Raw genomic sequence first — 27,324 nt, 5'->3', positions numbered from 1 at the left:
GCCATGTAGAGTCAAGAAATCATTTAGAGCCGGTAGAGAAAATGGAGGAGGCCAAAAGATTTCTAAACGTAAGCCCACAGACTCGTATCCCCCGACTTTTCCGAGAGGTCAGAAATAAACCCAGAACAGCATCTATGACACAGCAGGCCCCACTTGGCTCAGTTAGGGTTAATACTCATCATTCAAGTCTAAACTGGGACATAAAACATCTGGATTATCCTCAAGATTTTAGGGGAAATATTTTGTGGAGTGACAAGAAAAAAGTGAAATGTTCTTGCAGATGTGCTGACCATCATGTCTGGAGAACAAGGACATCACAGTGAAATCTGGCGGTGGCAGTATGATGGTCTGAAGCTGTTTTTCTGCATCAAGACCTCAACAACGTGTAGAAACTTATGGCAACATAAATTATTCTGTCTACTGGAATACTTGATTTAAGCTCCAGCACAAAAAAGTTAAATAGGTTGATAATGATATGGGCAACCCAGCAAGTCTACCTTCGATTGACTGAAAAAACAGAACAGAATGGAGGATTTAGAGTGGTCTAGCAAAAGTCTGGACTTAAAACCAGCTGAGGTTCTGTGGTACTGCCTTAAAACAGCCGGTTAAGCTCCAAATCCATCCACCACAGCACCAGCAGTTATTAGGTTTAAGGGGTAATCACTGGCTTTTATAGCTTTTAAATGAAATCATCATTTCAGTTGCTTTTTGTGTTGTCAAGAATTAATACTTCTAGATATGAACTAAAGAAAAAAAACTAAGCTGCAAATTTAAAACAAGTAATTGCAGTCCACTTTTAACAATGCAATTACAAAAGCACATTTGCTTCTAATCTTTCATCCATTAATTGTTTTTAAATTCATGTTCTTCCTATGGTGCGGGTGTGTGTAGGTGTGTAAACATCCCTGTATTTGTGACATCAATAACTGGGATGGCAGAGAGAGAGAGACAAATAGTGCCTTAGGTGTGGCTTTTAGTGACTCCTGTGTTTCAACAATGCACACAGTGAGAGTCCTTGGGAGGCCGTGTATTAATCCAACAGATTTATGACTAAATCTGTCATGGATGGGTGGAGAACACCCTCTGCTATTCCTTTAGCCCTTCTAGAGTGAAATATACACCTTCAGAAACACACAGTCAAGCTCTTCTGTTATGTTGTAGGACTGTCCACTCGACATGAAACACACACGTGAATGTAAACACCAATATGTAGAGAACATCACATTTTTCATCACCATCTTTACCATCTCCAGGTTTCCACTGCAGGCCTACACCAGCAAGTTACTTATATGTGAAAAGAAATGTTTTTCACCACAATGACACACTTACACAGAATGGAAACATTACTTAGATGTGTAAATGTAGACAAATACCTTAATGAGGCATATTTTTTTATTAAACTAGTGGAACTAGACATTTAGCTTTCTACTGATCCAGTTTCCAGTGACTCTGTTCCTATCAGTGTAAAAACTTGACTGTCGTGTGTGTGTGACCATCAGACAAAGGCAGTACACACCAGCAAAGAGCTTAGAGAATCCATTGTTGCTACCTATCAATCTGGGAGAGGTTATAATGTGATTCTGAAGTCTGTCATTGCAGAGGAAGAAAGATTATTCACAAGCAAAAGACATTTGAAGCTCCTGCTGCAGAGTGGAAGCTCCAGCTGATTCATCCCAAGGTCAGATCATGCAGGGAAGTCGATAAAAAAACACATGCATAGCAAAATATGGCTCCCATATCAATGACTAGACAGACCTGTACAGTCACAGAAGGATCCTTGGTACATATTTTATAATTTATGTTTGGATGTCGAAAAACTTTACCACAACTCTTACACACTACTGATCCAGAATCAAACCAACTCAAATATGCAGCAATGACCCAATATCAACATAGCTTCCTATCAAACTCTGCTATCCAGATGCTTCACTGACCCCAGGATGCTGGAGGCTTGAATCAAAAACGAATGTATTTGTTTACGTGTGTAAAATCTGTTTTTTAACATACCGACATGGCAAGTCAGGAAACAGTAACTTCTGTTTAAAATTGATGACAGGATTATTAGAAAACTAAAAATGAGTGAAGTATGGTTTAAAACAGTTGGGAGGAGAAAGTCTCTTCTTTGCAAAGAGAATCTGGAAGATCCTGGGAACAAGCCACAACATTTCTTAAACTATCCTTATGACGCATGCCTTAAGTTGCATTTAAGTTTGCAAACTGAAAAAATGTGCCAAGATTTTCCACAATAAGCTGAGAGACAGAAGAGGACAACTTCAGGTGTTGAAGGCGTTTTAAGCACCTTTTTCAGTTTTGATGTCTGGTTGTCATAAAACATTTCTCGAGAAATATATTAGTAAAAACAAAAAAAGTGAAAGCCAAACAAAGGACATCTCACCACCTCAACAACTTCCAATGTTGACGCTACTTTGAAGATGTGAGTCATTTATCGCCTCAGTCTATTAAGGGTGATTCAGCGAAGTGTAGAATGAACTGATGAGGCGAGGCGTGGGACCCAACATACAACCCAGGATTGGTTTTTAAGACATCCAAGTGGTGATATGATGAAAACACTGAGTGACAAGGCTGTGAGTAACCAATCACATTGTGAAAGATGAAGGACAGTGAAGGACATTAGCAGGCAGTTGTCCCCCGCATTGGTGAGAAGAAGCAGACCTGTCACTGTGGATTCTCATGCAGCTCAGTTCTGCCTGCAAACACACAGGAAAGCTTTTTGCTCTCGCCTCATTCCACGACATCCCATCACCATCTCAAACTTCCCCACCTCTCTCTCTCTCCCTCTCGCATTTTGTCATGTTTTTGTGACGGTTTGTCTTGGTTGTGGAGGCCAGACAGAGGGACGCAGGCTGCTCTGATGCAAGCGGACAGCTCGCTGAGTTCTTCGGAGGTTTCTGGAGTGACGGCAGAGCCACTCCGGCCTGTCGCCGTCACAACGGCGCCGCAAACACACACATCTGCTCACAACTGTACCAACGCTGCCGGCTTTCACAAATATCTGTCAACAATGACACTTTCTGACGCCTGCCCAAATCTTGTCTGCTCCTTCCATCTTCACATGTTGCTCCTTTCATCTGGTTCTGCTGCTCACTTTAGTTTTTAATTCGGTTTCCATTTTGCCGTTAGCGTCTCTGTCTTCGGTCCAAACCCCTCTTACACACACCAGCCCTCTGCTGACCTCACCGGGCCTGACTATTATCTGAAAATCAGCTAAATCACGGGCGGGTAATGGAACATGCCACCATTATTGTGAAGCCACACACACACAGATAGAATCGCATTAAAACAAAAGCCTCTCCTTCTTGACCTTCATCCCCTTTCTCTCTGTTTACATGTTTATCAATTGGCCCCTGTGTTACTGAATTATGGGTCTGCTGCAGTTTCTGCCAGCCTACAAATGTAGATGTGGACGCTGCAGAGTGGCAGGACCAAGGGTCAAGAGTCAGGATTTGGAAACTTTCAGCAGCTAATTCTGTTTCTCATGTTGGGTAGGTTGAGTATTAGTTTAGAAACATAAAAGGTAAAGGACAAAACAGTTTCAATTTTATAAAATCTGATTTGTAAGAAAAGCAGCGTAGACACAGAGACGGTCAGCAACAGGGCAGAAAGAAAAGTTTGTTTCTGCAATATCAAAATTGGATACCGTCTGCAGCCGTGAAAAAGTCTAATTGCAGGCATGCTTGAGAAGTCCTTTCATCACCATGGCAACCATTCAACTGTGCAAAACGTTTGGTGGCACAAGCACCACCTTATGGGCGCAGCTCCTCCTCAGAGCTAGAGCTTCCACCTCACAGAGCAGCCGTCACCCAGGACTCCCCCACTCAGCTCCTCCAGACTAGCCGGCAGCAATTAGCAGACATCTGGTGGAACCGAGTGTCTGCTGAGTTTATTATAAGAGCTGCTTCTTGGTGAAACGCTGGTAAAAATGTTAACAGTTAATAGAGGACAGATGTGATGATCTCCTGACAACTGAGTTTCAGAATTTTTTAAGACATTTGATAAATACAGCATTTTTACAACAACTGAAGGTAACATAGTTAACCAATTTTGCTATAAAATGGCTGGAAAATACACAATACTGCCCCTTTGCCACATAGCATGGGGCTGCTCAACATTACTACAGTTCTGATTATTTAAACATGTTTTAAATGCTTTTTTTAAGTGTGGTTCTTATTGATATATTTAATCTACCACTTCTGTTCACTGAACACACAATTTACAGCATAAACTCCTTCATGGCACAACAAAGAGAATTTATGTGGTGTGTTTTCACCCCCACCTGGGGTCACACAGGTTAAACTTTCACTCACATAAAAACCAACACATCTCCACTGTGCCATGCTAGATTGTTGCTCTCCATCATAATGGTGTTTTTTCTTGCTGATCCATATGGTACAACAGTTGTAAAGTGATACTGTTGTCCAGACAGCGCACCAGCATGTCTGATCCTGCATGATTGGGTCCATCTCAGCTCATTGCAGCTGACTAACTGCACAAACAGGCCAAGGCCAGCTGGACTTATATGATCAGGGATAGTTGTGTGTCTCCATCTTTCCAGAATCTCTTTCTCACTTATGTCCATCTGCTGCAAAGTCTCTCTTACATCCATTTCCCCCTTTTGCCCAGCCTCCATTCCACTCTTTCCATGTGCATCTACATTTTGTGACGGCTCACTGTTCCTCCCTTCCCTGTTCATCCATTTTTCTTCTTCTCCTTATCATTTCAACACCCTTAGCTTTCTTAAAATTATATCTGAATTCACATTGTTTAACACAAATCTGTAAAAAAAAAAAAAAAAAAGTACAGAAGGACAATTAGAGATTACACTGTAAAAGTCAGATCCTGTGGTCATGGAAACCATGTTGGTCTGTTTCAGAAGGGTCAGATCATTGGCATCAAGCAGCAAAACATCTAAGGAGATGCAGAAACTAAAATTGGACTGAGAAGTGTCTGACGCATTACAACAACTCGTCTATGAGGAAGAACTTAGTCAAAAAGAAATATTGGATAATGATATGATCAGCGATCACCTCAACGTTTGATGAAACCAAATAAAAGAACAGCAGAGCTCAGAGTTGTGTTTAATAGTGGAACTAAAAGCATTTCTACTCTCCCATCAAAATGAATGTGACACAGGAAGGACATACATCTGGTGACAATGCAGAAGTTTATAGAAAGAATCCCACAGTGAAAATGCACCATAAGCAAAGATAATGGTGGTCAAGTGAAATGATATAATGCGACCTTTTGGTCAGGCAGTGTGTTGTGTTTGGTTCACATCATCTCATCCTTAAAACTGGGGTTCCTTTTTGAACTGTTAGCTTGATTTTCAATCTTACTATAAGATTCTTCAAACTCTGGTGTCTCCTGGTTTTTACTAAGTCATACAATCATCTTCACACACTAGAAAGTGGATGATAAGGTTTAAGTTTGAGATTAGAAGTCTGAGTTATGTTTGGGTAAGAGTTTATGTTACCTCCTCAGTGTAATGGTAAAGGTCGGGGCAATGAGCCAGAGGGGGCATTCTGCCACTGGAATGTCCCCCCAAAGATACTAAGGCAACTGTGTGTTTCTGCACTGCGTCTGTGGCTGAGACAAAGAGAAGTTGAGTGTGTTAAAGCTGATGGTGTGTGCATAAATCTCTTGTGTGTCCCTAATTTTTACTAAAGCACAGACTGAATTTGATGTGCAGAGCAGCGATCTGAGCGTTTTGTCAAAGCCATAACACACCACACTTGTTTTATGGATAATAAATTAACTCATTATCTGTGGCGCTCATTAGCTTCAGGTTCTAATTAGGCAAAATTAATATTGTTTCCTGAAAAAGACATTGACACTGGCAAATTGGCAATTGACCTCTCCGGTCAATCTGGGAAAAAGGACACAGCGTTGAGGTGAATCATAAAAACAGAGATGAGACGTGAAATGGCAGCTGCTCCAGCTGATCAGGTTTGGAAACGTCTGTCTCTGATCTGCTTTCAATTTTTTCCTTCTCTCTTTCTCAACAAGAGCAAAACCGTTTACACAAAAAGTGAAGCTGCCTTCATGATGAGCTTTTATGTTATTTGTTTTCTGCTGATCTGGATTTAATAGCTCTAAATTGGGTGAGTTTAATCTTTTCACGATCATTAGGTCTTATAATGTCAAATGTTGCATTTTCTGATTTTTTTTTATTTCTGCCAGTTTTGATAAGAAATCCACCTATCAGGATTTGTATTGTTGTTGATGCTGTTTGCAGCTTTTCTTTGAGTTCTGACCTGCCAGATTCCAACATTTGACCGAAGAGCTGAATTTGAACTGAACATGAAACAAATTCCTGGCAGGTTTCCTCCGTTTGGGTGTCAGACACATATCCTGACTGAACTGAGGTCGAATCCAGGCCTTCAGGGTGATTGTTCTGCGCCTGTTAGATGTGTCTTTGTTTCAACACACCTGAGTCAGATAATGAGGTCATTAGCAGGACTCTGGAGAACTTGACTGCATACTAAAGAGGCGATTCTGTCATTTGCTTCAGAAGTGTTGGACCAGGGACACATCAAAAAGTTTACACTGCTAGTGTTAACCATTTAATTGTTACTCAGGTTGCATGTTGAGGGTCACTGTGCTGTGTGAAACCATCCACCCACCTTTGTTTTCTGCAGCCTCCCATACGTGCCAATATAAACTTGCTAACTAAGTAACAATGTATCACCAACTGGCTGGATAAAGTTCATTTTCACTACTTACTCACTACTGACTGGGTGCATTCTGAACGTCTAAATTAGTTCATTTTGGGTTGAAAGTCCAAATCGAACTACCAGGACCAGCTGAACACGTACACATTGTTTTCTGAAAGAAATACAAGTAAACTGAGCAAGAAAAAGAAAAAATAAAGTCTGTAAATGACTATACTCGTGGCATCCAGAGACTACATATATTTAAAATGCAGTTTTACAAATTCTGCACCAAACCAACAAAAAGACATTATTAAAAGAAGAAAGAATAAAAAGGCTTTCAGGCTGAGATCAGCCTGTGAATGAGGGGACAGGAAGCGATCAACCCACCTGTCGGTTCTTCTCTCTGGAACTGAAACTTTGGCCTTTATGAGAACAAATGTCAGTGTTCAGGACAAGGATGAGATAACCTTTACATACACATCAGCTGATCAGCCGATGTTACTCTGCAAGCAACTAATGCAATTTTATTCTGCAAGTCGCTAAAACCAGAGTCTGAAGGTTGAGGGTTTTATGAAACAGATCATATTGGAGCAAAGGGAAGAAAAGTCAGACTAAATAAACAGCCACAAGTTGAATCCTGAGGTTTCTCAACTGTGAGCTGCTGGTAAGCAATAGGCCACAGTGTTTTTATTTTTTACTTACACAACTCATTGACACCAGATGATACAATGTTGGAAGTTTTCAAAACGTCAGTTTTTCTTAAGGAAACAAAGTATAGTCGTGTAAAATCTGAGCCAGAAAGGCAGTCTGGGATTAAAACACATTACTGTGACAGTTTTAGGTTAAAGGTGGGAGTGATTTTAGTTAAGTGAAACAGGAAAAAATAGATTATTTCAGACCATGACTGGAAATCATTTTTGTATTTAAGACCAGACTGAGTTAACCAAAAACCTTCCTCTTGTCTTTTATAGCCATGGAGACGCTGCATGACCCAAGTCCATCTTTAGCTCAGTGTAAAGAATAATGGCTGGACATTTTCCAAAGCTTTCTCAAGTTTACATCAGCTTTTACAAGTAACACCTGATATGATGATTTACACAGCGTCTAAAAACATCAGCCTTTGTTTCATCCACACATAATTTCTTCCCAAAAGTCTTGAGGATTATGATTTATGTCAAACATGAAACAGATGTTTAAGCCTTGTTTGGTCAGCAGTTGTTCTGGATTTGGAATCTGAACTAATTTATTAGATTTTTATTCCATTGAGTTTCAACCTGATCAAATAAAAAGATCAGATACTTCTAACTGACAGAAACTGGAAAAGTTTCGTCTCATTTAATATCAGGTAAAAAAAAAAGTTATGCAACTTTTTATAAAGTGAGAGTACAAATCTGATTTTAACAGCATATGAAGTTACTGAAATAGATAAATTATTCACTGATATTTTACCTCACTGAGATGCATTATAAATCCATAACATGTTGCTTTATGTCCCAAACTTAAATCACACTGGTTTCAGACTCATGAGGACAGTAGAGCCACTCAGAAATGTACCCATGTGCTTTTATGTCCTTTATTCCAAATCCTAAAACATTTACAAAAAGCCACAGGTTGAAAAATCTGAAGTTTTATTTTATTTTTACATTTTGACAGTCCCTCCGTTTTCAAAGCCACAAAGAGAAGAACAAACAAACAGAAATGCTCCCATACACATTCACGTTTAAATTCCCCTTCTCATTTCCGCTGCCTCTCTGCATTCGAGCAAAGAGAGGTGGTCACTGATGTGAAACATCAATTTCCAGGTTAGCTGCTCTATGTGGCTCAGGCAGGTATCAGCCGTGACCCACCTGGGCCCGATAAGCAGCTGCACCAAGCTGATCTGCCACCAGCAGCGCTCCGCTCCACGCTGGAGAACCCAGTAAAGCAGGCATGTGTAGACAAACACACAAGCATAAGTAAGCAAAGTGTCCAAATTGGGAGGTTAAAATAATGTGATAGAAGAAGTAGAAAAGTTAAGCTGCAGCACTTTATTAATATGGAACACACAAGTGGAAATCGTCACCAACTGACTGAATGTTGGCTCATTTATGAAGTGGTTGGTAAATTTGATCAACCCACAAGCTGAAGTGACGAGTTTGCAGTCTATGTGGGGGAAGTTTTGATTTTTGCAACTAAGCCAATGGAAACTATCAGCTTATCATAAAAACGGAGGGGAGCTGGTGTAACTATCACATTTCTGTTCACTCAGCAAAGATCAACAAGTCACCTGCTGCAGGAGTTAGTTTAAAACCTGCTGCTGCTCCACCAGCTGGATATCCGCACCGTCTCTCACGGCCGTATGAGGACAAACACAAAGACACCAGCAGGACGGATGGCAGGTCTGATCTATGGGAGGTCACTGGGTTGACCCATCCTGGGAAGATTGGTGCTTATCAGAAATGTCTCCCACTTGGATGGATTTCAAATTGTCTAATGTTGTCATGAAACATCCCAAACAAACGGGCAGCAACAGTTGCTTCTCTGTGGTCACTGCAGACGATGTTTCTCCTCACATTAAGTTAAGTTTGTTTTCGCACCTGAAGGTCCAGAAGTCTGGGTTCTGTTGGGAACTAACATTGCAACATTTGCTACCTCAGCTGCAGTTCACTTTCACACTGCACCGGGTCAAATGAACTAACTGAAAAACATTGCTCACGCCTTCACCTGTGGGGGCGCTGCACTAACAACTACTGAAGGAAACAACTCAAAAACGGCTGAAGACTCTGAGCACAACTTTCTTTGCGAAATGTAAGCAAAAATGGAAAAGCATCAGATTTCAGCAGCTGTAGGATTTCTTTTTGTCTTTGGTAAAAAATTTAAAAAAATAAAATAAAATAAACAACAACAAAACAAGCATTCTCTCTTGCCAAAGTTTCACACAAGTGTTTGTGTTTGTTGTATTTACCCATCTGGATATGTAATATCACAAATCGACCAAAGCTCCTGTTTTTATCACACTGAGAATGAAGATGATTTGATCAGAATCTGGCTGCTACTTTCCCTCAAATGCTCCAACAAGCAGTACTCCACTTTTCTACACAGCTTCTCCCTTCTGGCTTTAGTGTAACTTATTAAATAATGACACATGGGATGTATTGTGTGTTTTCTACACCCAAGGTTAGATTTATATATTAAAACTTTGATAAGGACCAGATACATTTATAATGTCCTCAGTCTTTGTGTTTTAAGTCTAACTCAAAGTGTCATCTGGTCAGATAATCTAACCACTGCCAGATAGTAATGGTCATCAAGTTTCTACAGATAAATTTAAGGAACTTTTGATATCACACAGTTATTCACATTCCCACTTTTATCTCAGCCTGCTAATCTGAAAAAAAAAGAAATGAGAAAACCGAGCTATATTCAGTTAAATCGACTCAAAAGATCCACAAAAAACAAACTGTAAAAAAATAAACCGTTTTATAATTCAGTTCTTTCACACAGTCAGATGAAATAAAAGATCTAGGTTTGTTGTGTCCGTCTCTGAAAATGTTTTGCTTCTTTTTGTTACAATTAATTTATAGTAAAGTCAGCCAACGGGTCTCTGACAAGCCAGAGGCTCTGGAGCAAAACGAACTGTGTCACCTTTCAGCTTCTTGAAGTGTTTCTAGGACAGAGGAGGACGGAGCTGTCTCCAGGATTTTCATAAAGTCAAAGTTATGCTGAAAAATAGGGTAGTTCCCACATATACTTCAGTAAAATATATATATTAGTCAAGTTATATTACTGTTTCCAGCTGATGTAGATGCACAAGCTTTACAAAACAAAACAACTCTGACTCAGTCTGATTGGATGGAGGTCGTCTGGAAACATTGGTCTTTGACTAGACCAATCTGACAAATGAAATTAGAAATACAATATTTTTGAAAAATATCTAAATATTGTTTTCCAGATTAGAAGCTGCATCTAAAAGTTTTAATAGTACAGCTTATGAGATGCATAAGTATTAACATACAAACAAAATACAATCATACATTTGTTAATATAAGTTTTGTATTTGTCTAAAATTAATTGTATAGTTAACTATTATGTCTTTTTCGTCTTTTTAAAGAAGCACAAACTCAGGCAGTGATACGTAATGAATGTTAAGACCCAACAAAAAGCCGGGCTATTTAGCCATTGCTTTTACAAAATGTTATTCTGATCACACATCTAAACTACATTTTTAGGAAATAGTGAAACTACTTCTGAAGTGTAGAGAGAACCAGCATGGATACCCGCCCACTGGAGAAAAAGGAGTGGGTTTGAAAACTAAATCCTGTTAGTGGGATCCACCCAGAGGCTACTGGTTTGACTAGGAGACTTCTGCTGCATCTGCCAGTATATTTGCACATCAGATGCATGTAGGGACAATGTTAGGGTGTCTGTGCAGCACTTTAAAAAGATGAGACATTTCACGTTCAAATGTCATTTTAAGATGTATATTTTGCTTTGAGATGATATTTTTCCAGTTTTAAGGAAACAAAGAACGAAGACAGGAAAATCAAATGCAATTAAATGCAAATTTCAGAAGAATTTTCGTACAGTAAGTGTTGCATCTACAGCCTGTACTTTAAACTACAGTCAGACAATTAATAATGTTTAGAGATTTAGCAGACAAAATAAACTTTTGGATCAATCATTTCTGGAGTAATGGAGGATGTTGTTCTGTTTCATTCACAGATCGTTTTGGTTTCACCCCGAGCCAAATGGAAGCGCTACAGATGAATGTGTTTGATTCCACAGGAATATTTGTCTTCCAATCTGATGTGTAATGACCTCTTCTGCAGAAATCTGTTATAAACAGTCAAAGACTGTAAGGCAGATAATCTGGGATTATCAGTCTGGTTTTGGAACAACAAGTTTTGGACAATTGTCCTTAGGATGAAAGTATCTACCAACTCGTTTCAGTACAAAAGTCACATCCTGGAAGACATGGGGATGGGTTCTGATGTCTTTCAGGATGAACATTTTGTGCCCTTTCCTGAAAATGTTCTTGCTACTGTGAACAATAAATCCCATGACCCAAAGCATGAATATTAACAGGAAAACACAGCAGGACAGTTGTTTCAGGATGCTACATTTTAAACCATTGTTAGCTCAGGCTACGTCTCTAAACTCGCCACTTTCTGTGCATTCTCACTCGGTCAGCTGCCTAATTAGCAGTCACTCTTACAGGTCAAACCCAAATGTGACTATTTAAAGGATTAACAAATCCCTGGTCAATTACACTGAAGCTTCAGACTTGGATTCTTACTTTTAGAATTAGAGTAGAGAAAGAGAAGCAGTTCTTTCAACTCATTCTGACAAAACAAGGTAAATTAAACAGCAGAAAAGAAGAACAAGAAGTACGGGAACAAACTTAGCTGAAGTGGTCTGCGAAATCCAAAGCTGCCCCAGTGGCAGCGATGGCATTAGAGGCTTTAACAGAGCAGAAACCTCCCGTAGAATCACCAATATGATAACTAATGCAGCACCAGCAGGAGGACACAAAGAAAAAGAAAAAGGCAACAAGTCTGAGATACATGGACATGAAGTAAAGCTTCTTTTCACCTGCATTTCATGCATATGTTAAAGCAAGTCTACATCCTGGTAATAATAAGGCTGATGCATGAGCAAACCCCCTGCAGGAAGCAGAGTTTAAGTCAGGCTGGGAAAGGTAAAGGAAACATGGGAATACCACCAGGAGCTAAAAGATTCACTGCAGTAAACACAGCAACTGTTTTAAATCCTTCAGGATCATTGAAGTAATCAAATCTGCCACAAGTTTCACCTCTGCTGTCACTTCTCTGAGGTTTATCACTCTCTCAGTGAAAACAATTGATTTGGAGCATATGCAATAATTTATTCCAAACACATTAATACGTTAAGTCTGCACAGACTACACAACATTTGCAAACACTTCCAGCAGGCTGTGGAAGTTTCTTATTTCCAACAAATATTGTATTTCCATAAGTTAATTACTCAGCAGAGGGCTTAATCTGCCGAATCAGGGCAAAGTGGATTAGAAGATGAGAGCGCTTAATCAAAGTGTTGTCTCTGTCTAATTACGCATTTCATTTCCCTCACACAACACACACACACACACACACACGTATCTGAATCTAAGAATCTAAGATATGTTACAACACATACACAACTTCCATCTCCTTGGTTGTGTGTCATCCATGCATTAAAGTGAGAATGTTTTCTTTATCCTGCTTTCACGACAAACAATAGGGAGACAGGAGGAACTGGGATGTAAAATGCATTATTCAGCACATGTCAGCAGTGTGAATTCACACCCAGCCAGGGTCTTCTGTCAATTATGCTTTACATCTCAACAACATTTTTCCACACAGTTTTCTTTGTGAACCTGCTGCTTCTGAAATGACATCAAACAGCCGTGTTTAGATCTTTGCCTTCGCGCTGTGGAGTGCTGAGTCTGCTGCTAAAGAGGTCACGCACTGAGCTTCCTGATATGCTCTCTGAGCAGGGTGGAATAGCGCCACCAGAGTGTGAAACGTGTGTGAGATCAATTTGGCAGGAGGAGTGTTTTCCTCGTCTCTGTCCTACAGTATCAATGTTTCCTTTGTGCTGGTGTCAGTCAGTCAGCTCGCTGCCGGACTAACAACCTGCTGGTGTCACGTCACAAACTGCTCACACGAACCAGATGCTGCTCGATCACCGCCGTGACGTCACCAAATGAGCTTAATGTGAGCAGTTACGGAAACCTGAGCGATGAGCTCGGGTTGTGCTGCTTGTTAAGGAGTTCCCAAACCTTTCCAGGCCATGGGCCCCCAAAGAGCAGTAACCTCTGGGCAGGGGCCTGTGCAAACCCACAGACAACTAGAAACTTTCAGAACATTTTTCTATTCACTACTCAATAATTATTAGTCATTTAGCATAAATGCTGCCTCATACCTCCTGATTTTAGATGGCCACGAGTTCAATGGTGGAAAACTTTGTTACCAGATAATACAACTTTTCATCACAGTTCTCTCTCTTGATTTTAAGATTTATCTGGGAGTCGCTTTGGTGGTTTTCTTGTCAGAATTTTTTCCATTTTTTTCTTGCTATTCTAGATTCAGGAGCAAACAGCTTAATAACTTTGACTGGCAGCCAATCAGAAAATGAGATCAGAAATCAAAATTTATTTTTTATTTTTTTTACTTTTAAACTTAAGATTTAAAAATGTGCAGGATTCTTATTTTATTTTTGTAATTTTTTTTTCTAATTTTTTTCAGACAACTTTCTGAGGCCCCACAGCGACTTCACTTTGAAAAGCACCAGTTCAAAGAGTTACTTGTTACTTTACGTTCTTAATGAAAAAAGCAGTAAGTACGTATACTTGTTTGGACAAGTTTACAGGATGATGTAATTCTAATAAAAAAAAAAACATGACTTTGTCATCCAGCACCAAAGATTATGGAAGGATTTACTTATGACTGTGTGTGTGTGGGTGTGTGTGTGTGTGTGCGTGTGTGTGTGTGTGTGTGTGTGTGTGTGTGTGTGTGTGTGTGTGTGTGTGTGTGTGTGTGTTTGAACCGAAGGATCACCTCGATGAGGACATCTGCTGAGCTAATAAACAATAATCTTGACAAATTGTCACTGCCTGATCACTCTATCCAACCTCACAGTCACATCAGTGGGGGAAGCCATTACTGAGCAGGCCAAGGACATGACTGACAGCTCAATGGGCCGGTGGAGGGCGGGACTGGACCGAGGCCCAGCTGCCTCACAGGAGAGCAGTAACTCATGGCCAGAGGGCAATCCAAGCAGATTGGTTGGGGAAACACAACCATGTCCCTCTTTGGTTGGCGCACCAGCTCACTTTATGAACAAAGCCCTGCGTCTTGAATGGTCTTACACTTTAAAAAACAACTTAGCATTTATATAGCGCAAAGGTCCTTGAGCTCATAATGTTAATGATTTACTGTTGGCAGAGTGATAGTTGGATGCTACAGTGTAAAACCTTCAGATTAAACTAATCAGGTGTCCAGGGGCCTTTCACAATGAATTTACACCGACTTTCTCTTTACAACCAATACAACAGATTCAAATAGGCCGGAATGCAAAAAAAAAAAAAAAAATCTCATAATGTAATGACTTCCTCTAGTATATGCTGCTGAAAGGTTTTCCAAACTATTTTCCAGGTTGTAAGCAGGTTATAAGTCGGGCCTTAAAATGCGAAAAAAGAAGAAAAATAGGGACTTTTTTTGAAAAGCAAATAAGTCAGCTGGTTAAAAGTTTAAAAGGTTTTAGACCAAAACTTCCCAAAAAGAACTAAAAGTGTCAAAATAAGAGAAAGTATCTCCAAAGGATTTCCTTATAAATAAGAAAGTAAAAGTCAGTAAAATGTATTTAAAATAGCAACTATCACAGACATTAAAATCACAAAATGCTTCACAAAAACACAAGTATAAAAATAAGAATATTAAAACTGACATAAAATGTAGCAGACTACTTAATGTTGGAGGCCATCAGGACTGTCCAGATTATTCCTTACAGTGTCCAATGTTTTGTGCTCCATGTCCCAAACTTTCAAGTTTGGGAAACGTCCTTAAAAATGTTTTTTGTTACTTAAGCTCTTTTCTTACAGATGCCGTTTTGGGGTCATTGAAGTGCAAACAGCAGCAGTGAGAGGCTTCATGGGAAATGAGAATCTGGTCAGATCCTCCAACTCAGCACAGGGGATTTGTTTTGGTGATCTCCCACTGGGCCTTTTGGTCCAAACTACTGCAGAAATGTAAAAATGTCCGTCTGACTGCAGCACCCTGAGTGGACAAACCCTCAGCAGTGAGCAGACGGTTTATGCAGCAGAACAATCCAGAGACAGAAATCATTTTGCCTTTACCATCAGAAGGACATCAGAGTGTAAATGTCTGACAGGAAATGACATGAAAGTAAAATTTCTATACATCTTTTTTTATTTTAATGCAAATTGTCAAACGTTTGATTAGGGGACGACAATCTGAGTTTAGATACATTTCTCAGTAACTTGTCTAGTTCTTTGATCTCCTGCTCATCATTCTTCTTTTATAAACACATAAACTTGTAATGTCTTCATCAGCCTTTATTAACAGTTCCTACTTTTAAAGATTATTCCTTCTTCAGTTCTTTTCTTGTCCCTGAATTTTATCTTTTCCATACAAACTGTGTATAAAAATACATTTCCAACACATTTGCAACCCAAACCTTTGCATCCACCTGCTATTAATTAACTGATTAGGTTAGAAAAATGTATGCTGTGATAACCAGCTGAAGATAAATCATGTCCAGCTGCTCTTCCAGAGCACCATCTTTGACAATAGCCAGACATCCATGAGCCAAAGAAAATTCAAGCCATGCTATTTTTTGTCTGAGTGGACATCACACATTTTTCCTCGTCATGTGACAAAATATACATGAATAAAAATATAGAGGACAAAACTGGGATAGAGACAGGAAATATGAGACATGTTCCCACTCACAGAAAACAACCGAGGGAGAGAGCGACTTGGAGTGTTGACAGAGTGGAGAAGAGTAAAGATCATGTGATGAAAACGGTAAACTTCAAGAAAAATCAATCCTAGAAAAGGGATTTTAATTCTAACACACTAAGAGAGGATGAAAAGCCAGACATCTTAAAATTGCCTGTCAATCACCGCAACCAACCAAACATTATAAATACCAGAATAACAGCAACACCAGGAACTGGACACAACCTTGTCTTTGATTTTCAGAAAAAAAATGACCCACACAAAAACATTCTTGGACAAAAAAATGAAAAGAATGAAACTAAAGCCATTTCAGTTTATATCACATCTAGTCCAAGAGGTCTGTGATGTTTATCAGAAGTTCAGACTCTAGATCGCCGTATCATTGGAAACGAATGCACAGAACACATAAAGCCTCTCAGTGTTTTACCACAGCATCTGTCAGCAGGATGTCTGAGCAGCATTTAGGTTTAAAAAGAAGTAAAGAGCTCTTCTAAAGACTCCGTTCACACGTCTAATCTAACATGTTGACACTTGACAAACTCACCAATGGGCATGTCTTCGTAGATGAGGAGGTAAGTTGAAAAAAAGTAGTTCAGGAAGCGTGGCGGCTGATTGGAGCCTGTGGAGAAGAGAGAAAAGAGTAATTCACAACAATGAATATAATAACAGTATTTCATCATCCTGACTCCGTTTCTGCTCACAAAATATGTTTAAAAATCAGTTTAAAAAAAATATGTTTAAAAATCACTGTAGTCTTTAGGACTAGAGCGTGGAGAAAAGCAAATCGCTTGGTCTGCTAAATCAAGACTATAAATTCAAAATATTATATGTATTTTGTCCATTGAAAAAAGAACACAGAATTCAGATGATAGAAAGTTTGAAAGTTAGAGCATATCTAAAATATTCCAAAGAAAATGTAGCTGGGAGGCTGAAATACCTCGGTGCAAAGCTACCTGACATGGTAATGGCTGCTGTTCGCAAAGCGTCTGATTGGCTGTAGAGGTAAGGAGGACCACGGCTCTGATGTTCTGCATTAGCGCCAAACCAGTTTCCATTGTTCATATTTAAGTATATTTGGTCTTAACTGTTCATCGTTGCAGCTTCTCTTTGTCTCTCATATCTATATGTAGTCATATCATTTTCTCCTGAATATTTTAATGTGTTGTGTTATTATTTTTTCACCATAACATGTTAGTTTACAGCAGCATATGTGTCAGAAGACATGACTCATTTGTCCAAACCTTTTACTTAACTTGTTCTGAAATTATGAAACATATAGTGAGAGGATCTCCAGTCAGGCAGATTTTCACAAACCAACTTTTGGTCATTTTTTACCAGTTCACTATATAATTTGTATATTTTGTTGCCTTGCATGGGATCATTTCTTTACTTTTTCATTTTGTATTTCATCAGATGACAGTATGGTGAGTCCAGATTGAACCACACTGCATATTGTCCACAGACCAGGGATTCATAACTCCACTGTATGTATTGCTACTCATGTTTCATTTGTCTCTGTCTTCATCCTCTTGAAAGCAAAGGTAAATCTTTAATTTCACCATCTGCTTTTCCTCTGCAGCTGCTGGGATGCAGAATAGGTCTGAAACGTACTTTTTAAAATGACTACATTAAACATTTGGCACTTTTTCCATGACACACTAATGAGCAAATGGGCATAATAATCAACAGAAGCTGGGAAAATATTAGGCTGAAGCAGAGCTCTTCTCCACAATTAATTCCCTCATGGCCTGCAGTGACAGCGATGATTGCATCCCTGTTGTCATCACTGAGTGCAGCGATTCACCTGAGAGTTTCACTGCAGACATTTACCTGTGTGGCTCTTGGCCTGCATCACTGAGTGCAATGTACACCGATTTACTGCCGTAGGAGAGGGACAGAGAGCTTCATTCTGGGGTTACTTTTAATCAATACAGCTAAAAGTGTTTTCAAAATTACAGCCATGTTATAATAAGAGAAATTTGTGAACAAAAAGCATCATGAAGACAGAACCACAGCAGGTCAGGGAGGAAGTAGAGCATTTTAAGTTTAAGTAATAAAACAAAACTCCAAACTTTGAACTTCTCACGAAGCTCCATCCAGTCAATCATCTGAAACTAAAAAGAGTTTGGCACAAAATGCAAACCTATACACTAAATTCTCAGGTCTGAATCAAAAACATGCAGAAAACCAACAGTGCACTGCAAAAACACAAAGTCCTATCAAGCTCTTTCTGTCTAGGTTTTAGTGCGAGTATCGTAGTACTTGGAATCAGATATAATAGTAACTTTTCACCAAAAACTTGTTTTGTATTACAATATGGGAAACATACCTTGTTCCACCCTCCCATATTATTAATTTCCCTATATTTATGGGGAAAAGGTGGATCTTTCCCATAATTTATAATATGGGGAAAGTGTCTTGTTCCACTGGCAGATTATTAGCAGGTTGGTTCTAGTTATCAACTCATCAATACTAAGGAATTATTGACTTAAAATAAGCTCCTATTACAAGTTACTTATAAATTAGTTTTGTTTTATTTCAAGTGCACTAAAAACTAGACAAAAATGCTTCATACGACTTTGTGTTTTTGCAGTGTAAACACGACACTGGACACACCATCCCTGTGTTTCCTGTGTAAAACAGACCCTTCTTAAAAAGATCAGCTGTGCTGAAAATATTGGTGACTACTCCACGAAAAAATTAATAAAAAAAGCCTGTATTTAAAAACTGCAGTATTTTTGTTGTTGTTGTTGTTTAAATGAATGTTTTGCATCTTTTCTGGTTTTATTCTTCCAGTAACTTTATTCGGAATTTCGTCTTTCTGATCTGAAAACCAGGTTTTATTCCAGTCAAGCACTATCCTGTCTAAATGGCTGTTTTTGGGTTAATTGTGTCTGGGCAGCTCTCTGTGGTGTCAGGAGGCGGTGTGATACACGCAGGTTATTTTAAAAGATCAGTGAACAAATGGTCTTTGATCAACTGAGTTGTCTGGTCGACAACCGACACTCGGAAGCTGATGAGGGACGGCCCAAAACTGTTTGAAGTGAGAATGCTTGAGTGAGTGAGTCTTTGCTCTCAAAGCAGGAGGTTTTCCTGCTGTCGTGTGTCCGCAGGAGCGGAATAAGATGCTCATCTCTGGCTTGTCAGTGTGGCCTGGAGTGTACTTTATTGGATGCAAGGTGGCGAGAAAGACGGGTTAATGGGCTTGTGTCTGTACCTGTGGCTTAATTACGGTGAGTCAGCACCGGTTGAATAGAGAAATGCAGATGGATTACAGCAACAAAATAATCACAACCGTGATCATCAATCCAATTTGCTGGTTCAGAGAGGCAGCGCTTGAAGCTAGCACAAGGTCAGTGTGCTAATGAGCTTGATGAAAGAAACTGGGGACGAAGAGAGAAACAGGAAAGAGGAGAAAAGGCGTAGTAACACCTTGAAGGGGGGAGTTATGTGAAATCAAGTTCTTTTTAATTATGATTTTACTTCCTCATCAAAAATATACCAGGAGTTTTGCTTGAATTCTTTCAAACACCAAATGTTCACAAAGGTACAGTTCTGTAAGCAAAATAGTAAATAAGATTCAAACCATGAGACGTGCAAATTTATTATTTTTAGGTCATTGTTGATGAGAGTGCAGCGAATTCTCCGCCTGGAATTAAAACTTCAGGGAAACCTCACTGGTTTTCTACATCGGAAATTTCACCATTCAAATGTGCTGTGCCAATAAACAGGAACAATATTTTATTTTCTTAGTTTTGTCTTTATGTGACAACTCAGCAGCCTGGAAAAAAGCCCAGGTGATTTTATTTGCATTTTAAAATGTATGCCAGGATGGCGGCACTCGTGTTTATGGAGGCGCTGCTCGTCTCTACAAAAAGCGTGGGAAGAACTACTTTAAAGTTTTGTGATCAAACCTCAAGCAATTTGTTTTTCACTAAGCCGTTTATAAGAGAAACATTTATTCATAGTCCTCTAGATTCTTTAAAGCTTTTCTTTTTATTTTACGTAGCTCTTGTGGTTTTTTAAATAATTGAAGTCTAAATTCACAGAATTACACAGAAGAAAACTACAAGAAAATGTTATGTTCTGCTTTCTGCAACTGAGAATATGAAGACTTTAAAATAAAGCACATGAACTGAGCTCAGAACCTGTGATCACCGTTTAAGTTATGCAGCCTGAATACCTTCTCTTACATTAAATCTCAAAAAATGAAACTCTAGTCTTTGCGGCTTTGCACAGTCATTGTTTATAGGAAGAAGGACTCACCTTCACAAAATGACTGGAGAACAAGGAAGGGAAGGAGGAACTTGGCCGCCGTCATCCTGCACCCTAAACCCGAACACGAACCCCACGACATCACCGACACCTGCAGGAAAAACAAACACAGAAAGATCATTTTCTGTGAAACATCTTATGCAAAGATAAAAACTGTTAAATAAAGAAAATCATAATCTCTGAATGTGAAATTAATAAAGAGCTGGAACATGTGTAAGAAATGCACTATTATAAAACACATTACTGTGATAATCTATAATTAATTACTCTGATACCAAGTTATGTTTTTCTCCTTCTGAACCATCTTTTTTTTCTAACTAAAACTTGTTACAAGATTATTTCTTAAAAAAATCTTCCCTGTTTGAGTAAAACTCATGATAAAAATTACAAATATTTGCGCTGATTTTTCAGGTGTGTTATGATAAGAACTTCAGATTAAACTGACAGCAGAGGTAAAGGTGACACATCCAGCAGAAACAGTTTTGTGCCATTGTGCTCTTAAAGATGAAAAATATGCAGAAATATGTAGGTTATTCAATTCATACAGAGGAGCTCATATGTACATATATATATACAGGTGAGGGAGAACAAAAAGGTAAAGAATGGTCTGTCAGTGTGAGAGCGCTCTGTGAATGTAGGTGTTTCTATTAGCTGTTCACGTGTTTCAGTTCATAAAAGATACATTTGTTTTCATTTGGATTCCTGTTTCCTGTGAATTATTCTGTTGTTTCCTGAGAGCATGCAGCCAGCATGGCGATGCTCCATTCCTCATTCCACTCTGTTGTTTTCTCTGTGACACATTTTAAAACTTCCTCCCTTCACCTGTTCAGGTTAAAAAGTTGATCTCATAACAAACGAGATACTTGAACATGGCGCAGTTCTACAACATGTCCTTCATATTTATTCACGTTACACAACTAACAATGGATTCATCGTATCTAAAGCTGTTTTCACACCTGATGTTATATTTTCAGCTGGTGCTTTCATACTTCACTGCATCAAACGAACCAAACTAATTGAAAAACTTGTTCCCACCTTTGCCTGTGGGGGGCGCTGCACCAAGAACCACTGAGGGAAATGACATGAAAACCAGAAGACACTGAGTCAAACTTCCTCAGTCAGATCTTATCCTTTTCAGGATTCCTCTTTTGTCTTTGGTTAGAGACCATGAGCCATTTCTCCTGCTTGTGCTGGACTCATGCTTGTTTAGGTTGTATTTACCCAGAATGCTCTGCGCTGTAGTCCACTTCCTGTTTATAGAGAGGTTTCTGGTCCGCTTTACGTTCACATACACATTTGAACCAAACCAGAGTTCACTTCAACTGAAGCGAGACCTATTTGTAGGACCAGAGTTTTTTTTGGGGTCCATATCTCCCTCCCCAAACAAACCAGGACCAAAGAGAGCTGATGTGAATCCACCCAACAACACGAGAGATAAAAATGTCAGCTTTCTCTTAGAGTTCCTCCATGTCACAAAAAGACAGCCAGTTAAGGAAAGCACAGCGGGAAGACAGAAACCTGAACAACCCTGCAGCCCAATGTGTCTTTAACGATTAAATAATATATTATATTTAATATTATTGAACAATAACATTGATTTATATTTCCAGGTGATCTTACTTTGGGTTTGCCTCATATCTGTCCATTTTGCATGTACATACACACACACACACACACATACACACACCTACACACACACACACACACACACACACACACACACACACACTTCCTTGACTCGTCACCATTCCTTTCTCTAATGCTTGTGGACATTTCAGAGATGATGGCTTCATCATTATGAATGATGATTACAGGCTGAGACAGACAGACCAGCTGGGTGTGAGGAAAACTTGGATGGTCATTTGAATTCACACACTTTGCCCCATAACTCTGAAACAAGTTCACACACACACACACACACACACACACACACACCCCCACACACACACACACACACACACACACACACACACACACGGCAAACTGGTTTCAGACTAGGATTTAAATATAACATTGGTTCTTTGCAGAGGAAACCCCAGCAGCTCAATCAGAAAGGTTAGAATCTCGTTGGTGATTTGAGGTTGTGTATGCAGAGAGTTTTAGTGAATAAATGCTGAGTTCTTCCTTTCACTGCTGGTGTGACTCGCTTAACCTGAAACAAACTGAGACCGCAGGCCATTGTCAGCCTGTGCAGTAAAACTGCAGAAACAACACTGAGCAACCTTTCATCTCCAGACAGCTGAGACCTTGAAGAAGTCAGTTAAGTCTGATCCAAGCCTCTCTGTGTTCATGGCATCCATCCAGCAGTCTGACAAAATGCAGCGCAAACAGACTAAAGAGCTCATCTGCTGCCATGGCAGAGACTCTTCTAATTAAGTGGATGTGACTGGTGTGATTGTGAGTCTTTTCTTCTATAATTGATCCTTGAAGACAAGGTGATCAGGCCGATTTACCTGCCTTGTCTGAATATGTACTAAGGGTTATGATTTATCCAGTGGTACATATGATATGCTCCATGCAAAGCAAACTAGTCCTGAAGATGGTGAAATGTGGGAAACAGAATCCAATTTTGTTGTAACTCAAAAGTTAAAGTGATATTCTATATTGTAAAGTTTAAAGAAGACGTGTGTCGTTCCTCGTTTATCTGGATCTTTATTACCACATTGTAACAGCAGGATTTGTGGATCACAGAAAAGCACAAGCCTCAGTTAAAACCAATAAGAACAATATGAATCTGGTCAATTAAACATGATTTTCAGTGTTTTCTGAACTACTTTTAACTTTCTACCGGAAACCTGGAGCTGTTGAGTGGATCTGAAAGACAGACTGTTGTAATTCCATCACTTTATCGAAAACAAGCAGAAAATTAACACCAGATCATGATGCTGCTAAAGGTTTTACTGTGGCTAAGCTGAGGAGTTACTTTGCTCCAAACATGGCTTTTATAATTGTGCTTTAAAACAGCAGCTTTGGTTTTATTAGACTAAAAAACATTTCCCTCTAAGTTTTGATCAATTTCAGGCAGAATTTGTTGTTTGGGAAAAAAATCCTCCTGTGTTGAGACCAGAGTCAGCACCGAGCCGTCAGTCACAAAATCTACTCGGCCTGTAGAAAAAAAACATAACTTGTTGAGTTTCACACCATTTTCTACTTAAAAATGTTTTGATTTTAATGTCAAACACTTTGCAAATTGTGCCTTTAACTAGAGAATGCATTGAAGATGCTACTAGGACTTTATTCCAGGTTCATCAAGTTTACTACAACTTATTGTGACTAAATGCTTCAACTGAATCTAAAGGTTTAAATGTTACTAGGTGACAGATTTGTTTATTTTTCTGCTATTTTTCAGTCATATTAAAAGTGAAAAATCTTTTAAAATAATTATTATGGTCACATTTACACTGGTCAATGTGTAGATGTATCTGTACATGGAAACTCTATCAAAAATATTCACCAGAAAGCTACTCCGTCCTCTCCTTGAAAAATTCAGTTTGAAAGCAATTAAAGTTTCTTTAAGCTTTAAATTCTTAATAAACAAGTTGTTTATCTCTGAAATGCCAATTTAAATTAAAGTTTCTTAAATGTCACCTCTTAATGTTTGGAGCATAATAAATCAGAGTCCATCTTTATTTTGTTATTCTGCGTTTCTGGAACAATATGTTCCTTCTAACTGAGGAAAATGTTGCATTCATCTTGAACAGCACTTCCTGCTGCTCCTCTGTTCAACATATTATGTGTTCCACTATTGTTAAGTTACGGTAGCACTTGAAATATTATAACAGAAAATGGCATGTTAATTAGCTTCATTTTATGGCCTTATATAGCAGACCCAGGCTATTGTCTGACAAAGTCATGTGTTTTATGGTGAATACAGTAAGCGTTGCTCCAATCACTCCACTCACAATGTGGTGTGGAGATAAAGGGGGGTGGGGGGCAATCAAAGCACCTTTTGATTTCTGAGCATGAGGCCTGGTGTTAGCTACCACACTCAAAAATTAAAACCAATTCATCAATAACAGACTGTGGGTGCCATCGTTCATGCAAAGGCCTGATTATTTCTTGGAAAAACTGAACTCCCTCAAGCAAAGCTTTCAGAGGTTTTCTAATGGTCAAAGAAATAAAAAACTGCTGTCAGAAAGGCTTTTAGGTCTCAGTATTAAGTCCAACTTAATGATTTAAAGTCTAAAATCCAGAGGAGGTGATCAGAATGAAAGAAGCCCTTTAATTGGATCATGGAGTCGCAGCGGAGAGCATAAAGCTTAGCTGATGGTCAGCATCTGCAGCTCTGCTTCACTTCACTGCCTGCAATGTCACCATCTATCAAACCTTTACTACCCTTTGCCCCAACTCAGGCAATGAACCCATGTTCTCTCCAGCATCCTCCATCACATCGGCCTAACCTCACTGTTTTGGTTTAAGGTTTTGAACATGATCTGTTTTTATTTAAATCATAAAGAAATAAATTGGACTTTGGCTTTAAAGATAACTGGTGCATTTCAGAATCCTTTCTTCCTAAAATGATGATGCATTGTAAACAGATATGCAGGCAAAAACCACGACATACCACCAAGTTTTGGTAATTGATGCTTCCAAGGTGGAAAGAATGGTGTGATCAACTGAAACCCTGGAGGATTGGCTGTACTGAGACATCAAGATTAGAGAAAAAAGGCATAAAATATGTCATTTATATATTCGTTGCACTTTCTGAAATGAGTTGCATAAAGACGTTTTCTCAATGTTACATTTTTTAGATGTACTATGTGTATTAAGATGTGACTTCTTTTCTCTCAGCCATTATGTGATCAAGCAGGGTAACGTCTGCACCCAACATGTTCCTACAAAACAGGCCACATGCCTGAATCCTGCTGGCTTACAGCACTCAATATTATTGATTACAAGGCAATTGTGTCTGAGTTGGCTCAACCTCGCAGGCTCCCCTCTCACAGGAAGTGTGCTGGGCCTCAGCCTGAAGCCAGATCTGGATTATCACAGCAAATCAATGAGAAGTCTGTCCGCTCTCAGCGCTCATCAAAAAGACATCACTCATTAACACACTGATCAAACACAGAGCGGCAGACACTTTGGCTTTGTCGAGAAAGACGGGATGACGGCGATGCTCTGATGAGCTGAGAATATCCCAAGCCTCCAGTCTCTTCATCGACAACATGACACAAATCTACAAAAGTCTTACTCAGCAAAACTGATTCCTGCAACAGGAGCTGGGTGAAAAGAACAAGGTGGCTCTTAGAGTCACAAGGCCTGCCCTGAGCACAAAGCTGAATGCTAATTATTCACTTTGGAAATACATTCGTGCAGGAGAAAACAAGCTGAAGATAAAAGTCAAAAATGATGTTGCCTAGACGTTACAGCACATATCTGTGATGTGAAATGTCTTATCAGGCTGCTGCACATCGGAGCAGTTAATAGTACAAACACCTGACTGTTAGAGACACACGGCCCTGTAGGACAACTTAGAGACCAACTGCAGCTCAGAGGAGGAGCTGCGCCTCTAAGGCGGGGCTAAGTCCAACTAGGTGTTTTGCACAGATGAACGGTTGCCATGGAGATGAAATGATTTCTCAAACATTCATTAAAGAATCTGAATGTTTTTGATGAGGGAATAAAGTTAGAACATAATAATCCTCAAAGGAGTTGATTTTACATAATACTGTCCCTTTAATATTTTTACTTTGTGCAAACAGGGAATGGTTGTACATTTTTGAATTAAAATGTATATTTATTTTTTTGAATTAAAAACGTATGTTTTTTATCCCCTGATGGTGTTATATTAAAAATCCTTTACAAATGTACAAAACATCAAAGAGCTGACAGATACCCTACAGTAGGGTTACTTGTTTATTCATGTCTTCTCCTGCTCATTGGCAGAACGTTGTGATGCTAACAATCAGACTGGAATCGATCACAGAAATCAGCTTTATGCAAATCATTTCAGCCCACACAGCCCTCACATCTGCCAAAACGTTCATTTAAAAAAATAGAACCTTTTCTACATCTAAAAATATGAGATTGTTACTTGAAAAGCTGCAAAATTTTAAAATGTTTTTCACTCGTTTAAATGCCCTGCAGAGAAGCTTTTTATCAGCTTCCCATTCCCTGATACAGTGAGCCTGGAGCAGCTCGACCAGAGGAGACCTGTGAGGAAACAGACAGCAGAAATATGCACCACCGTGTCAGATTGATGCTAAAAGCCAACAGTGACACATCCATCACCTTTAGTCTCATTCCTTTTTGGAATAAGGTTGTTCACTCTACCAACAGTTGACCGTCTCTTCTGCTTGAAAGACCAAAACGAACCATTTAGCAGCTGCTCTTCAGGATGGATGACCTTTGAAGCTCAACACTTGACCTCCCTCCTCGGTCAGTCCTGCCTCCAGTCCTGCTTGACTCTCATTGTGTCTCCTGCTCCGTCTTTCCCTTCACCCTCTCAGCCCCCATTCAGGCATAAAGACCAACAAATATGACCTGTCAGAACAGGAACTAACCTGTTTCTGTTTCTGTTCTAAATGAAACTCTGAAGGGAAAACGTGAAAAAAAAATCTTCTATATATTCCTCTGAAATTTATAAATGAGAACCTCCAAAGCATTCCTTAAAAACTTTACAATTTCAGAAATCATTCCAGGCAAGAACAAATATATATTAGCTAATAGACACCTGCAGTATTTCAAGCAATGTTAGATATGAACTGTCACTGACTTCATATTTAACCATCTGCATCCCATTATTAATTCAGAGAAAAACATAGCTGTATATGTGTAAGGATCTGAAAGCCTTGTTGTAAAACAACAGGCAGAGTAAAACCATCTTCACCGCCGTCCCCTCCTCTACAGGATTTTTTTCTGCGGTTCTGCTTGAGTGCCTTGGCTGATTTAATGACCAC

General features: G+C 39.2%; 1 protein-coding gene across 1 annotated transcript in view; it reads right to left on the bottom strand.

Moving 5' to 3' along the window:
• Positions 1–18,002, bottom strand: part of LOC148155357 (cadherin-23-like) — a 74,792-nt gene extending 56,790 nt beyond the window's left edge. The window contains exons 1-2 of the mRNA XM_088013458.1: positions 17,981–18,002; positions 16,695–16,769 (exon numbers count right to left, since the gene is read on the bottom strand). Of these exons, the coding sequence (XP_087869584.1) occupies positions 16,695–16,769; positions 17,981–18,002 (97 nt within the window). The remainder of the gene's footprint in view (positions 1–16,694; positions 16,770–17,980) is intronic.
• Between the last annotated feature and the right edge of the window lie 9,322 nt (positions 18,003–27,324).

The sequence above is a fragment of the Poecilia mexicana genome, unplaced genomic scaffold (genome assembly GCF_051168715.1).
Source record: "Poecilia mexicana isolate PSO_F unplaced genomic scaffold, ASM5116871v1 scaffold_15, whole genome shotgun sequence".
Taxonomy (NCBI): Eukaryota; Metazoa; Chordata; class Actinopteri; order Cyprinodontiformes; family Poeciliidae; genus Poecilia; species Poecilia mexicana.
Note: the sequence above shows the minus strand (reverse complement) of the source record. Positions and strands in the feature narration are given on the sequence as shown.